The sequence below is a fragment of the Hippopotamus amphibius genome, chromosome 10 (assembly GCF_030028045.1).
Source record: "Hippopotamus amphibius kiboko isolate mHipAmp2 chromosome 10, mHipAmp2.hap2, whole genome shotgun sequence".
NCBI classification, from domain to species: Eukaryota; Metazoa; Chordata; class Mammalia; order Artiodactyla; family Hippopotamidae; genus Hippopotamus; species Hippopotamus amphibius.
In genome coordinates this window covers 111,602,495-111,616,931 of record NC_080195.1, presented here as the reverse complement: position 1 = coordinate 111,616,931, position 14,437 = coordinate 111,602,495, and the positions used below count along the sequence as shown (strand labels likewise).

Below are 14,437 nucleotides of genomic sequence, written 5' to 3'. Positions count from 1 at the left end.
AGAAAAAAGAAATCACTATCATCTAAAGTGGTCAGAGAAGGCTTTATAAACAATCTTAAAGGTCCAATAAAATATAAATAGATTGGACAGGACGGTCCAGCGCACACACCCTGCACGCACATGCACACACACAGCCCCCACAGAGAGCTATGTATGTGTAGGAGAAGCCATGGGAGGCCACAGAGCCTGCCAGGTCAGGGAAGAGTGAATAGCTGAGTTAGCATTCCACCTACTTGCACCAGAGACAGAACTGTATTGACCACATACAAAAGTGATGGTGGATTTGTACATAAAAGATTTCCCTGCTTGATTTACCATAAAGCAAACAAAACTGGCATGAAGAGAGGCTTTAAATGTGTTTTAAATCAAACAGATATCAATTCGCACGTGAAGCTATAAACTATACCCAATAATTTTAAATAGAAACACAAAACCTACAGCTATCCATAAATTTTTAGAAAAGAGGGAAAAGCACAAATGTTAATAACAGTCATCCCAGTTCTGTGCAATCACAGGAGACTTTGCTTCCTTGCTCCTTTTTCTGTACTTTCCAGGTAGGATTAAAACAAACAAAAAAACAGTTTTTGTGGGGTTTTTTTAGGTATTACTTTTTTTTCTTTTATTGAGATATAATTGACATACAATAAACTGCATATACTTAAAGTGTACAATTTGATTTTTTTTATTAGTAATGTATATATGGCAATCCCAATCTCCCAAGTCATCCCACCCCAACCCCCCCTTCACCTCCACCCTCCCACCTCCCCCACCCCCCCACCCCCCGCTTCCCCTGCTTGGTGTCCATACGTTTGTTCTCTACATGTGTGTCTCTATTTCTGCCTTGCAAACTGGTTGATCTGTACCATTTTTCTAGGTATTGCTTTTTAAGTTATTTTAAAAGCACATATATCAATATTCATAAATGTATGGAATATCATCAGAAGAGTCATAAAGAAACGGACAATAGTGGAAAACTCTGGCAAACTGGGTGACATGACAGTAGAAGGTCAGAAGATGTACTTTCATCACATCCCTTTCTGTATCTTTTGAATTCACTGCCACGTTTGTTACCTACAAGGGTGAGTCAAAAATTATCTGCACTCTGGCTGTGGAGTTTACGGAAGTTTTAACATAACCGGAGTGCGGATAATTTTTGACTCACTCTGTATTTAAAAACAAACACTGGGGAATTCCCACTGCAGGGGGCACCAGTTTGATCCCTGGTCAGGGAACCTAAGATCCCACAGGCCCCATAACAGCCAAAAATTAATAAATAAATAGTAAAATTTTTTTAAAAAATAAAAACATACAGCTGATTCACTTTGTTGTACAGGAGAAACTGACACAACAGTGCAAAGCAATTATACTTCAATAAAGAGCTTAAAAAATTAAAAATAAAAACAAACACCATTTTTCAAAAACCACAAGAATGTGAAACATGACAGACACTTAAATTTCCCTTATGTAATCTTCACAAACTAATAATACATGTGGAAAGAGTCAACAGCTGTGAATTATAAATCTCTTCCTCTAGCCTCAGTGAAATTTGTCAAAAGTCTTGCAGTATCAACTGCAAGAATATATCCTTAGGAGATAAATAAGGGTTTTGTCAGGGAGACTTTCACCGATTAGTGATCCCAGGACAGCCCTGGGCGTGGGTATCTGGCCACCGGACTGCTGACCACGTGACCTGCCATTCACGCCGCAGCAGATGAGTCGAGCTGGGCCTCTGGCCTGGAAGGGACCCAAGACCCCGCAGCTCCCTTGTCCTCTGCAGGTTGGCTGCTCACCCTCTGTGGCTAAAACGTACCCTGTGAGGTGACTGGACGTTGGACGCTGGTGTTTGTTGTAAATACAGCTGTATTCCCCATTCTGCATCCTTTCCCAGAGCTGGGACAGCCTGGGGCCGGGTGAGTCCAGGTGATGAGGGGAACTCGAAACCCACTCCGGTGACGATCATGGCGCTCCGTCAGGTGAGCACGGCACTTCATAGCTCACTTAGCAGAGACAGTAACGAACTTACTTATCACACCACCAGGGAACACAGGATACGAAAGTCATCTTTTAAACCTTGTGCTAGAGTTCAGCTTTACAGTGCTGTGGCCCACCTGGTGATTGGTTCAAGCCCTCTGCCACGGATCAGTCGTAGCAAACAAGTGGCCATAAGGAGGAAAGTCGTACGGAAGGAAGTCACACATGGGCTTGCAAAAATTTTAATTAGAAAAAAAGTGTTTTTAAAAATATTTAGCAGAATTATACTTGATGGGACAAACATGTAGCCATTCAAATTAATTCAACCAGGCTTCCCAGCTTGTTTAGCTTTGTTCCATTCTACAGAACATAAATATTAAATGCTTTAAAAATACCCTTCATTTGAAATACTTTAAATATAAAACACACAGTTCAAGCACAAAACAACGCATTATGGGCTCATGAATACATTTATAAAACAGAGTAATGAAAAGTGTTTAACAGCTTCAAATAAGTGGATAATAATACTCTTTCCAAAGGCTTGCCCAACAAATGACATTTTAAACAGAGGAAAAGAAAGGCACAATGTCAATTAGTGTTATTCTCCCAGCAGTATTGCATGAGATTAAAAAACAAAATTTCAAATTCTAGTAGCGGTATTAAAATTAAGTTACTTTCTAATCTGGATTAAAAATAGCACAAAATCTTTAAAGTACTTAAGCTATCAGAAAAGCTTGACTTTCCAGTTGGCAATGTGACTTTAAAACACGACGAGAGTGCAAATCACAAGTAACAACATGTAGCCCATAATGTCACACACTTCTTATCACAAATCTGGTGCGATGCTGGCTGGTACACACATGTGAGACTGACCTTCACGGCTCATGACAAACGTACAAAAACTGTGATTCTTCTAAGAATCTCAACATGAAGTCCAAGAACAAACACGTTCAACAACAACAACTAACCTGTGGCTTGTGTTGCTTTTAAAAAAGAACAACAAAAAAACAATAAAACAGTTGCTTATCAGATTTGTAACCTCCTAAGTGAAAATTCGTTTTTGAAAGTGCTGTAGCCGAATTCATCTTCTTTTTCAGCTGAAAGGGTGAAGCACAATAGCCACAACTTTGTTACAGACTAAAATCCAACAGGTAATTCCAACACCACCTAAAAATAAAGAAATTCAACATGAGAGCATGCCAGGAGGGCCACCCACATTTCCTGCCTCTGCTACCTCTGACTTCTAGGAAATAGAGCACTTCAGTCCATTTCAAGTGGTGCTGGGCTAACATTAAGTGTGTGTTTTCATGGGTTCAAATTGATCAGACTTTCTACTGATTCACAGAGCTGCCTTCTTTACTAAGCAGGAATTACTCAGAACAATAAACACTGATTTAAATTTCTCTTTCCTGCCACAGAGATGTGTATCATTATTTATATTAATAGATTATAAGACCACCCTGTGAGACGGTTTGTTTTTCCTTCCTCACAAAAACATTATAAACACGGGGCAACGTTTACCGGCACCTTTCTTGCCCCACTGATGGTTAAGAGACAGGAAGACAGGCCACAAGATGCCTGGAAGGGTGGCCTCTGGCTCCTCAGCTCAACAACACTGAGAGCCACCCACTGTGCCCTCCTGGTTGGGTCTGGAAAGGGGGAGTGTGAGGGGAGGGAAGGGGCCTGGCTAAATTGGAAATCTTTGAAACAGTCACCCTGTGACTTAGAAATTCACCTCCTGCAGGATCACAGATGGCAACCAAAGACTGGCGGACAGGGAGATGTACTGCAGCAGCATCTCTACAGCAAAACTCGGGACGTAAATAAGCATCCTTAAACCGGCAAATCAGTAAATGACGACACATCCAAACGAAGAATGGCTACTCAAAATTCCTTAATCAAGAAATGCATTATGGCTTCCCTGGTGGCGCAGTGGTTAAGAATCCACCTGCCAGTGCAGGGACACAGGTTTGATCCCTGCTCCAGGAAGATCCCACACGCCGCGGAGCAACTAAGCCCGTGCACCACAACTATTGAGCCTGTGCTAGAACTACTGAAGCCCACATGCCTAAAGCCTGTGCTCTGCAACAAGAGAAGCCACAGCAATGAGGAGTCGCGCACTTCAAAGAACAGCCCCTGCTCGCCGCAACTAGAGAAAGCCCGTGTGCAGCCACGAAGACCCAACACAGCCAATAAATAAATAAATAAATAAATATTTTTTAAAAAGAAAGAAAGAAAAAAATGTATTAAGCTGCCATCCTGGCACAGCCAGCAGCACACCAGTCTCCTAATCTGAAGAAATTCATTGATGTGGGGGTAAAAAACTGCACATGCCAGATACCCTTAACTGTACAAAAAGAAAGAGAAAAAAAAAGACTTGAAAAAATACGCCACAATGTTAAGAGGGGTTATCCATAGCTAACGAGTCTTTTTTTTTTCATTGTTCTGATATTTCTAATCATTCTGCAATGACGTGTGCTAATTTTAACACCCAAAAGAAATTCTTTCAAAAGTGAGAGAATGGCCGCGCGCAGGACACGCTGCAGAGGGGCCGAGCGCAGTGTGGACGGGAGGGGAGCCTCGGGCTCTGGGAATACGCGGGGTCTCAGACCCCAGGTCCCGGGCGTGGATCACGGAGGCAGGCTCGGGTTGACCTCTAGCTCTGCTACTTCTCGGTGATACTGGACAAGTTAAGTAAGTTCCCACACATCAGGGCCTTCACTGCAAGCCCTGTGCGAGGCGGCAGGGTGGGGGCTGCTGACGGAACCTCCTACCCCTGGCCCCTACGTCCGCCTAGCCGCGCTCTTCCCCCGCGTTTGCCAGAGCCCTCTTACCTGCTACCCTGGTCGGAAACGCTACCAGGCGGTCTAGCGGAGTTATCCACTTACTCGGCACCACGGCCACAGGGACAGAATAGTACTTCCAAATGAGTGAGACCATCAAGGCGGCCTGCAGAGACACGGCTGGTGAGTGGGAATGTCCTGCCAGTCGCACAACTGACCACCACAGAAGATGAGAAAACGTGAGAACAAATGTCCTAAGAAAACTCTAACAAATCAATGACCTCAAACCCTACCAATCCAGTCCTCACAGCCAACACACTATTAAGTCAGCGGATACATCAACCAAGGACTCCCACAGCATACGTGCTCTTTCCTCACTGAGCATCTCCTCCAAGCAGCCAGCTGATGCTGGATACACCTCATTAGTGACAAGTGATCTCATGCCTCTTAGATCCTTGAAAAACTAGTCACTCCTCCCACCCACACACGCAAGCCCTGAGGCCAGCCCTGTGTGAGGTTAAGTTGTGGGAGAAGCAATGCTTCCGCTCTCCTCCTCTCCCGGCCAGCACTCCGCTCCGTCAGCTGTCTTCCGTCCCCTTCACAGCCTTCAACATGCCGCTCGGGTGGGCAGCCCTAAAGGAGGGCGGCTCACTGTGAAACCTCTCTGGTACCAAGTGACAGCACCTCAGGATCAAAGTCCCCAAACACACCCAAACAACCTGGGCTCAGGGGCGCTGGGCTCAAGCCCTTTCCCCCAGGGAAGATCACACACAGGACTGAAACGCAGAGACCACTTAAAGCGGCCCTGAGTGTGCGAGCGGCACATCCACGACCTCGGGTGAACGAAGCAGCAGCAGGAGCGGTGGTGGTTCCACGGGGAATGGAGCAAGTGAAAGTCCCCCAGACAAGAAAGGTGGGAATCAACGTTACTGGACTGCGGCGAGCATGTCGTGTTCCCTGCCTGCAGAGCAGACATCTACACGTCTGCACACCACGTGACAAGCTACGGCCACAGTCACTGACCACCTTAGAAAATAATACAATGTCTAAATAAGCTCTCCCACCCTCCCTCCCCCAGGCTCCCAACATGGCACTGAAATAAAAGTAAAATCAGAGAATTCCAGAGAAGTTTGTTTCCTAAAATATCCCCATATTTAACAGCTCTAAAAGAGAAAGACTAAGAGACTAAGAGGAAGAAAGACTTCTTTTCAGTCTAACTTAGAAATTCACAGAGTGCACAGCGTTACAGGCTAGCACAGCAGCTGAAAGTGAAAAAGCCTTAACTCCCAGGCCTGGATTCTGGGCCATGCGGTTTCTGGGGGACAGTCCGTTATCAACTTCGCTGACTCCAGGTGACACAATAGGACACTTACTTGCAATACGTAGAAAGCAACACTTATAACCCATTTTATCTTGGCCAACTGAGCTGTCCGTGCTTTCACTGAAAAGGAAAAACAGGATGAAATGATATCAGGCCTAAAAAAAATGAAGATTCAAGTATACAGAAATGTTATTTCCTCTCATAAAATATTTTCTAACAATGTATGTAATGTTTGCTCAATATACTTAGAAAATATAAAGCAGAATTTCTTAAAAGTCACCCACTGTGCCATTATTTAAAATAGACTCACACACAGATAAGATTTGAAGCCTTAATTTTAAAAACTCTTAAACCTATTCATCTAAATCAGACATTCTGTTTACGACACACTTATCAGCAGGACTACATTTTCTTCCCGGATTTCCTGGCCCACACAGCACACTAATCCGTAAGGGGGGTCTTGTTTGTCTCGGGCCTGGGCAGGCCCCTCTGCATGTTTTACTCGCCACGCACACGCTCAGCACACGGGCTGACCTCCTGTCCATCACAGGAGACTGTTAGGAGCAGTGGCAAACATAAAGCTGCATGAGACCTGATCCCCACCCCGAAGTCTGCACTCGGATGAGGATACTACTGGGCACTTTTTAGAGAGTTCACAAAAGCTCCTGCGACTCCACTATGAGATTTTTCTAGGCTTCTCGCAGAAAATTGTTGAATTTGAACATATCAACCTACAGAGAATGAAGAAAATCTAAGAGAATGTTAGAGATTTCTGTGTGTTTTGTTTGTTTGTTTTTTGTTTTTGCTGTGCTGGTGTGGCTTGTGGGATCTTAGTTCCCTGACCAGGGATCGAACCTGGGCCCTGGCAGGGAAAGCACAAAGTCCTAACCAAGGACTGCCAGGGAATTTCCAAGGTTTCTGTGTTTAGAAAGCAAAGGTTCACCAGCAAATAAGGAGAAAGTAAGAATTATTATTGGGTCTCTTCTAGACAACTTAAAACTCTCTGTCAATATCAGAACATCAAAGATTAAAGCACATATGCTATGCATCTTTATATAAAGATTCCTCTATTGCTGAGCTCTTCGAAGCGTTCCACGCTACAACTGAGAACAGTACCGTGCGTTTTGAGCTTATCGGTCATCTTGTTGATCTTCCGCTCCAGCCGGGCATATCTGGCGAACTCGTCCATCATGTTGACGGTGGACAGCTCCTGCTTCATACCCTGGATCTCTGCTCGCATCTGCGACTCCTGCTCCGCGTCCTTCTGCAGCACCCTGGACATCTGGTGGAGGAAACCGCCGGGATCCGTGTCTTCTCCCCCACCTCCCCCACCGTCCTATCAGCTTGCCAGGCTCTGCTGCCTTGTCCTGGTCCTGCTCCTGCTGCCCACAACAACCCTAAAAACAAAGACTCCCTCCCCTGTGAACTCTCTATTCAATTGTTTTTCCTTTTGCAGATATGCTCACCGGCTGCTACAGTACAAACACATGTATCCTTCAGTTTTACTGTAAAATTGTGATCATAGGGTAAAAACGGATTCTACCCCACAGCTGCATTCAGTTGACAAGGACTGTGCACCCCTTTCCCTTCCTGAAGAATTCTGTCCGAAATTAGGTGGGCAGAGCCGGGGCGGGGGGTGCCAGGTGTCAGGGATGAGGTGGTGATGCCGTGAGTAGGGCAGGGCGTTCCCGCAGAGGGGCTGCCTGGCATGAGAGTCAGAGTCGAGCAGGGTGAGGGGGGCATAGGTGACAAGAGGAAGGCACCCAGCTGAAGGTGGTGTCAGAGCGGGGGGGGGGGGTCAGGGGGGTACAACGGGGATCCATACTGGGGAGGGGGCAGTGGTGGAGGCCACAGAACCCTTACAAAGGATTCAGCAAGTCCAGTAAACCTACTGGGGGAGAATGGGAGGCAGTTTTCTCACTGTCAGAAAAGGGAGTGAGAAACCTGGAATCAGAGAGGACCAGAATGAGTCCTGCTGGATGAGATTATATTAGATTGGATTAGAACTGGAGACACAGGTGTGAACTCCTGGTTTTCCAGATATTCTGACAGAGGAAGCTACAGACATAAATGTTTGTAAAGAGGATCCTCCCAGTCAAGGCCCCCTACGGGACGTGGCCATCCCAGGCACCCTCCCCAGAGCCTTCCTAGCCACCCGGATAGTGGAAGGGACCCAAGCGTGAAGGTCACCCAACTGCGCCGTCCCCAGACCCTCCCAAGGTGCCCCCCCCACACACACACACACACACTTGATGGGACACTGCCAGCGGACAAGCCACCGGAACAGGTGAGGGTCCCAGGAGAGTGAGGAGGGAGCGAAGGCACCACACTCGCACTGGGGCAGGGAGGTCCACGAGCGACCTCGTAGGGGACTGAGAATTCCTCAGGGACTGGCCCCGAGGGATGAGTGTACATCCCCAAATCGACACCCACGGCACCTGATGAAATGCAATGAGAACACAGCATCCTTTACGTGACTGCCTCGCCAAACACTGGACAAAGATGTCCACATAAGGCCACTGTGCAAAATCACTGCCCTGCGATATTCGGAAATGTCAGGCACCCAAGTTAGGGAAGGACCAAGCCTCCTTCCAGACGGAAGAGATGTAACAGCTATGTGCTCTACGTGGTGCTGACTGGAGTCCTTCCACTATGAAGGAAGTCACTGAGGGCTTCCCTGGTGGTGCCGTGGTTAAGAATCTGCCTGCCAATGCAGGGGACACAGGCTTGGTCCCTGTTCCAGGAAAATCCCACATGCCACGAAGCAACTAAGCCCATGTGCCACAGGTACTAAGCCTGTGCTCTAGAGCCTGCAAGCCACAACTATTGAGTCTGTGCGCCACAATTACTGAAGCCCATGCACCTAGAGCCCATGCTCCCCAACAAGAGAAGCCACCACAATGAGGAGCCTGCGCACCACAGTGAAGAGTGCCCCCCGCTCACTGCAATTAGAGAAAGCCCATGGACAGCAACGATGGCCCAACATGTAGCCAATAAATTAATTAATTAATTTTTAAAATGTATAAAAATTTGAAATACATTTAAAAAAAAGAATCTTCCTGCCAATGCAGGGGACACAAGTTCCATCCCTGGTCTGGGAAGATCCCACGTGCCACAGAGCAACTGTGCCCATGTGCCACAACTACTGAGCCCATGTACTGCAAATACTGAAGTCTGCACGCCTAGTGCCCCTGCTCCACAAGGGAAGCCACTGCAATGAGAAGCCCACACACCACAATTAAGAGTAGCCCCCGCTCACTGCAACGAGAGAAAGCTGCGCACAGCAATGAAGACCCAAGGCAGCCAATAAGTAAATAAATAAATTAATTAAAAAATAAATAAATATAAAGGACGTCGTTGGGAGGAGGAAACCCTGAACAGGACGGGAGGATTGTACCTGCCAGCTATACTGCAAACAAGGTGGCTGTTTATACACTAAAGTACTGGGGAAAGAGAGGGCTCAAGCTGACAATTTACTTTCAAATGGTTTAGGAAACAAAACCAGTTCTTCGTACTGAATGCATAACTCTTCTGCACGCTTGTGTTTGTTTCAATAAAAATATATTAATAAAAAAGAAAAAAGAGAATAATATATTTCAGAGTACTGTTACACACAGCAGTGCAGGATAAACTAGTTTGTCCCTCTAGCCCCCAAGCCCCCCCTTCCTGTCGCACAGTAGGGGGACTCTTCGGTTCCTCTTGTGGGTCTCCCAGGGACACGTGCCCAAGTCCCTTTCCTGCGCCTGCGCAATGAGGCTCTTCGGGCGCCAGAGGGCGCCTGCGCAGTAGCACAGTGTGTTTACCACTGCGCAGCCTCCTGGAGGCCTCAAGCCTGCAGTAGAGGGTCTTCAAACTCAGCTCTGTCTTATTCCCACTACCCAACACTCTAACTAAAGGACATATACTCCAGTCAGATACCCCTAGAGAAGAAAACAGGAATGCATCTAATTATCTTTAAAAATCACAAAATCATCTTAAAGACCAAGGAGTTCATAGATGCTGCTTAAACTTTGTAAATCAAGAAACAGGTGTAGGGTGGGGAAAAGACTTTTAGAGATGATAGAAATATTCTTTATCTTGATTGTTTTGGGGGTTCCCATATTGATCAAGTGTGCCAAAACTCATCAAACTGCCCATCCACAAGAAGTGAATTTCACTTAATGCAAAGTACACATCAATAAACCTGACTTTTAAAACTATCAATAGGATTTTAAAAGAAATAGAGGGGCAAATACACTACACGTAGTATTATAGAGCATACAGACTGTGCTTCACAAACATTTTTTTTTTAACAAATCAAAGATTGTAGCAACCCGGCACCAAACAAGTTTATTGACACTGTTTTTCCAACAGTATTTGCTCATTTTGTGTCTCTGTGTTACATTTTGGTAATTCTCATAACATTCCAAGCCTTTTTGTTATTATTATATTTGCTGTGGTGATCTGTGACTAGTGATCTTTCATATTACTACTACAACTCACTGAAGCCTCAGATGATGGTTAGAATTTTTTAGCAATAATGTATTTTTTAATTAGAGCATGTACACTTTTTTTTAGACATAATGCTACTGCACACATAATAGACTACAGTGTAAACAAAACTTTTATATGCACTGGGAAACCAAAAATTACATGTGACTCACTTTACTGCAGTATTCACTTTATTGCAGTGGTCTGGAACCAAACCAGCAGTATCTCTGAGGTACACTGTACATAAAACAATTAAAAACTGGAAAGGCCAAAAATGGTTACTCAGGAGTGGAAGGTGAGTGAGGACAGGAGAATAAAATTGAGGGGAACTGATCTGTGGTTAAAATTAGGAAACAGTGCTAAGAAAAAAATGAATGTATTACATCTAAAGGTACAAAAACAATCTGGAAGTGTTTAAGTTTGCAAATAGATACGAACATTAATCCAAGACCTCCTTATAAATGACTGTTAAAATGTACTAGAATTACAAATTGAATTGTAAGATTTAATGAGATTTGAATATAATGTTCTCAATTTTTAAGACAAAAATAAATGTCTCATTTTTAATGTCCTTAAAAGCATATGACATCTCCCACTTGGCAGAAAGATAAGCTGTATGGGGTATGGCTTTTCAAGGATCTGGAGATGGGTCCACAAAGAATTCTAAAACAGAAAAGTTTTAAAAATTCTTATCAACATGACTGCAATGGTGGGAGGATCTGGAGAGAAAACAAGGGCAGAACCAATCCTTTGTCTCTCTTGTCCCCAGACGCTGGCCCGCTGCCTGTGTGGGCTCATAGTGTCCTCCTCAGTCACCCTCTGATCCTGTCCAAGTTGGACACACCCTCTGCAACAAAATGCCAGGACTCGGGGTGACACTGGGGAGGTTCAAATCCTCACTCCCCCGCTCACTGGCTGGCACCTCTCTGGACCAGACCCATCTGAAAACCGTGCCCGACGACGATGGCTCGTCCCTCCTGGTACACAGCAGGCACCCCTGGGAATGACGGCTCCAGCATGCCCCTAACCTCGGAGCCAGACCCCTCACCCCGGGAACGGGCCAAGGCCCCTATGAAGCTGCAGACCCAGAAGAGCCCCACAAGCCACTCAGGGCCACCACGTCGGGCCCGCCTCGCAGCACGGGGACCCCACATCCGCCAGGCCCCACCTGCTCAACCCCCATCGCCGCCTCTGCCGTCTCCTCAACCAGCGCTGGGGGCCCATCCTCACGCCTGGCCCACGGCAAGAACGCACTGGGCGACTGTGCTCCCTGGAGACGGGAGGCTCTCAGGGAGACCCGCGGTGGCAGGTCCTGCACTGTCCACCCCTCCCCTCGTGGCCCGGGCCCCTAAAAGGAGAGGGAAGCGGCCACTTTTCAGAGCAGAAAGTTAAGTGTAATTTTCAAGTTGTCAAATATACAAGCGCCGGTCGATCCCCACACACCAAGCGCCAGAGGACAGCCAGCCTGCGCTGCACCCACGCGCGAGGTCTGCACAGCAGGGGTCTGCAAGCGAGAGGCCGTCGGCGCCTGCGCACGGCACGCGGCTCGCCGGGCCCTCAGGCAGCCCCCCAGCGCGTTGGTCCTGGGGCGCCTGCGCAGGGTACGTGGCTCGCCCGGGCCCTCACCCCTCCCTCTGCCCCGCCAGTCCTAGGGCGCCTGCGCAGTGCATGCATCTTGCCAGGACCCTCTGGCCGCCCTCCACGGCGTCGGTCCTGGCGCGCCTGCGCAGTGCATGTGGCTCGGCAGGACCCACCCCCGCCCCCCGCCCGGCCGGTCCCGGGGTGCCTGCGCCGTGCACCTCCCCGCACCCTGCACGGAGCCGGCGCTCCCCAGGATGGTCTTTGTCCCCTCCTCCTCTGCCTTTGGCTGAAGAAAAGTCCTGGGTCGCAAATGCGGCCAGTGACCAGCTTGCAGGGAAAAAAGAAAGAACTCTCAGAAAAATTCTCACCAAGTGAACACCAAGGATTGGGTGTCCTTATCCAGGCAGCCAGCCCCCCACCCCAGTATTTGGCTGAGATCCCATCCCAGGACCCTGCAGCGCTTTACTGGGTGACGACTTCTTATACTTGGAGAGAAGTCCTCAAGGGCCTCACGTGACTAATGGGAAGGTGCGCGTCTCCCCGACTCTGGCTGAAGGGAAGAAGCTTCGGAAACCCTGGAAGGCTGTAGTCTGATGTACAGGGGCCGGGCCCTTTCCAAATCAAACTGATTCTCACGGAGTCTTTCCTACGTGCGGCCTCAAATCAGCGCCTGTGATGGAGCAGCCTCTAACGGTCGAGCAGAGGCAGCATTTTACCGTACACAGGACCAGTGCGTTCCTTACAGCGCTTCACGGACCCTCGACACAAACCCAGTGACCAGGAGGAGCAGATCTCTATCACTTTTCCCTGTGTTGAACACCAACAACTGTACTCTGCTAGGATAATGTTATCCTTTTGAACCTTGCTAACAACTCTGACAAACCAACGGGAGAGGTTTAAGGCGGCTAACTGGTTTGAGGTTAGAGAGGTTACACAGCCTGTAGGATACAGCAAAGAACGTGACACAGGTCCAAGGACAAACCCAGTGCTCTTTCACCTGAAAGACAAACAGCCACCCTGATAAGGCACAAGCCTCATGCATGTATAAACTGCAGCAATAACTTCTTATGAGAGTGTGCTAGCTGCAGGTTTGGTGTAAGCTTGGCCAAGGAGCCTGAGATGATGACAGGTCTTATGTACAGCCTCTCTGCCATACCCCCAACACTCTCCTCCTTCCCCCTCAGCTTATGACAAACTAGGAACAATTCACAGAGAAATATAAAACCAACACAGCCTCTTTCAGCAACTGAGATTAGTTTTGTGCAGGGTTCCAATATGAGGTGAAAAGGGATAGGGTACATAGGAAAAATCGAAGTGATACTGCAATAAAAACGGGCAGGCAACCCAAAGAATGGGAGATAATGTCTGCAAATCATATATCTGATAAGGAGTTACTGTCCAGACTATATAAAGAACTCCTAACTCAACCACAAAATCACAGCACCTCACTCTCGATGTGGGGCTCCAGAGGGTGGCCTTCCCCTGGGGACAGCTCCTGAAGCCACATTAAAAAAAGGGGCCACAGACCTGAATAGACATTTTTCAAAGATATACAGATGGCCAATAGGCAAATGAAATGATGTTCAACATCACTGATCATTAGGAAAATGCAAATCAAAACCGCAGAGAAGCCACTTTGCATGCATTACGATGGCTATCATCCAAAAAGAAAAAATAATAACTAAAAATAGGTGTTGAAGAATGTGGAGAAACTGGAACTCTTGTGCATTGCTGGTGAGAATTTAAATTAGGCAGCTGTTGTGGAAAACAATATGGGAGTTTCTCAAAAAAACTGAAAAAAGAATTACCATATGATCCAGCAATTCCACTTCTGGGTATTTACCCAAAAGAAATGAAAGCAGAGATTCAAATAAACACTTGCACACCAACGTTGTAGCAGCACTATTCACAGTAGTCAAAACATGGCAACAACCCAATGTCCATCAAAAGGTGAATGAACAAACAAACTGTGGTATATATACATACAATGGAATACTATTCAGCCTTAAAAAAAAGAAGGAAATCTTAACACAGGCTACAACAGAGATGAACCCTAAGGATGTTACTCTGAGTGAAACAAGCCAGACGTAAAAGGACAAACATTACACAATTTCCCTTACATGAGGTGCCTACAGCAGTCAAATTCATAGAGACAGAAAGTAAAATGGTGGTTGCCAGGGGGTGGGGGAAGGGGCATGGGGATAAGTCCCCATGTTTAATGTGGGGACAGAGTCTCAGTCTAGAAAGCTGCAGTTCTGGAGACGGATGGTTGTGACGGCTGCACAATCCCGTGAATGTACTCAATGCCACT

General features: G+C 46.8%; 1 protein-coding gene across 4 annotated transcripts in view; it reads right to left on the bottom strand.

Moving 5' to 3' along the window:
- Positions 1 to 2,200: 2,200 nt before the first annotated feature.
- Positions 2,201 to 14,437, bottom strand: part of GET1 (guided entry of tail-anchored proteins factor 1) — a 30,361-nt gene continuing 18,124 nt past the window's right edge. For 3 of the 4 annotated variants that reach the window (XM_057697579.1, XM_057697578.1, XM_057697580.1), the window contains exons 2-5: positions 7,192 to 7,357; positions 6,128 to 6,195; positions 4,806 to 4,920; positions 2,201 to 3,138 (exon numbers count right to left, since the gene is read on the bottom strand). In XM_057697579.1, coding sequence (XP_057553562.1) covers positions 3,065 to 3,138; positions 4,806 to 4,920; positions 6,128 to 6,195; positions 7,192 to 7,357 — 423 coding nt within the window. In that variant the 3' untranslated portion in view covers positions 2,201 to 3,064. Of the gene's footprint in view, positions 3,139 to 4,805; positions 4,921 to 6,127; positions 6,196 to 7,191; positions 7,358 to 8,354; positions 8,514 to 14,437 lie in introns of all 4 variants that reach the window. The other variant, XM_057697577.1, reaches the window with a different exon arrangement.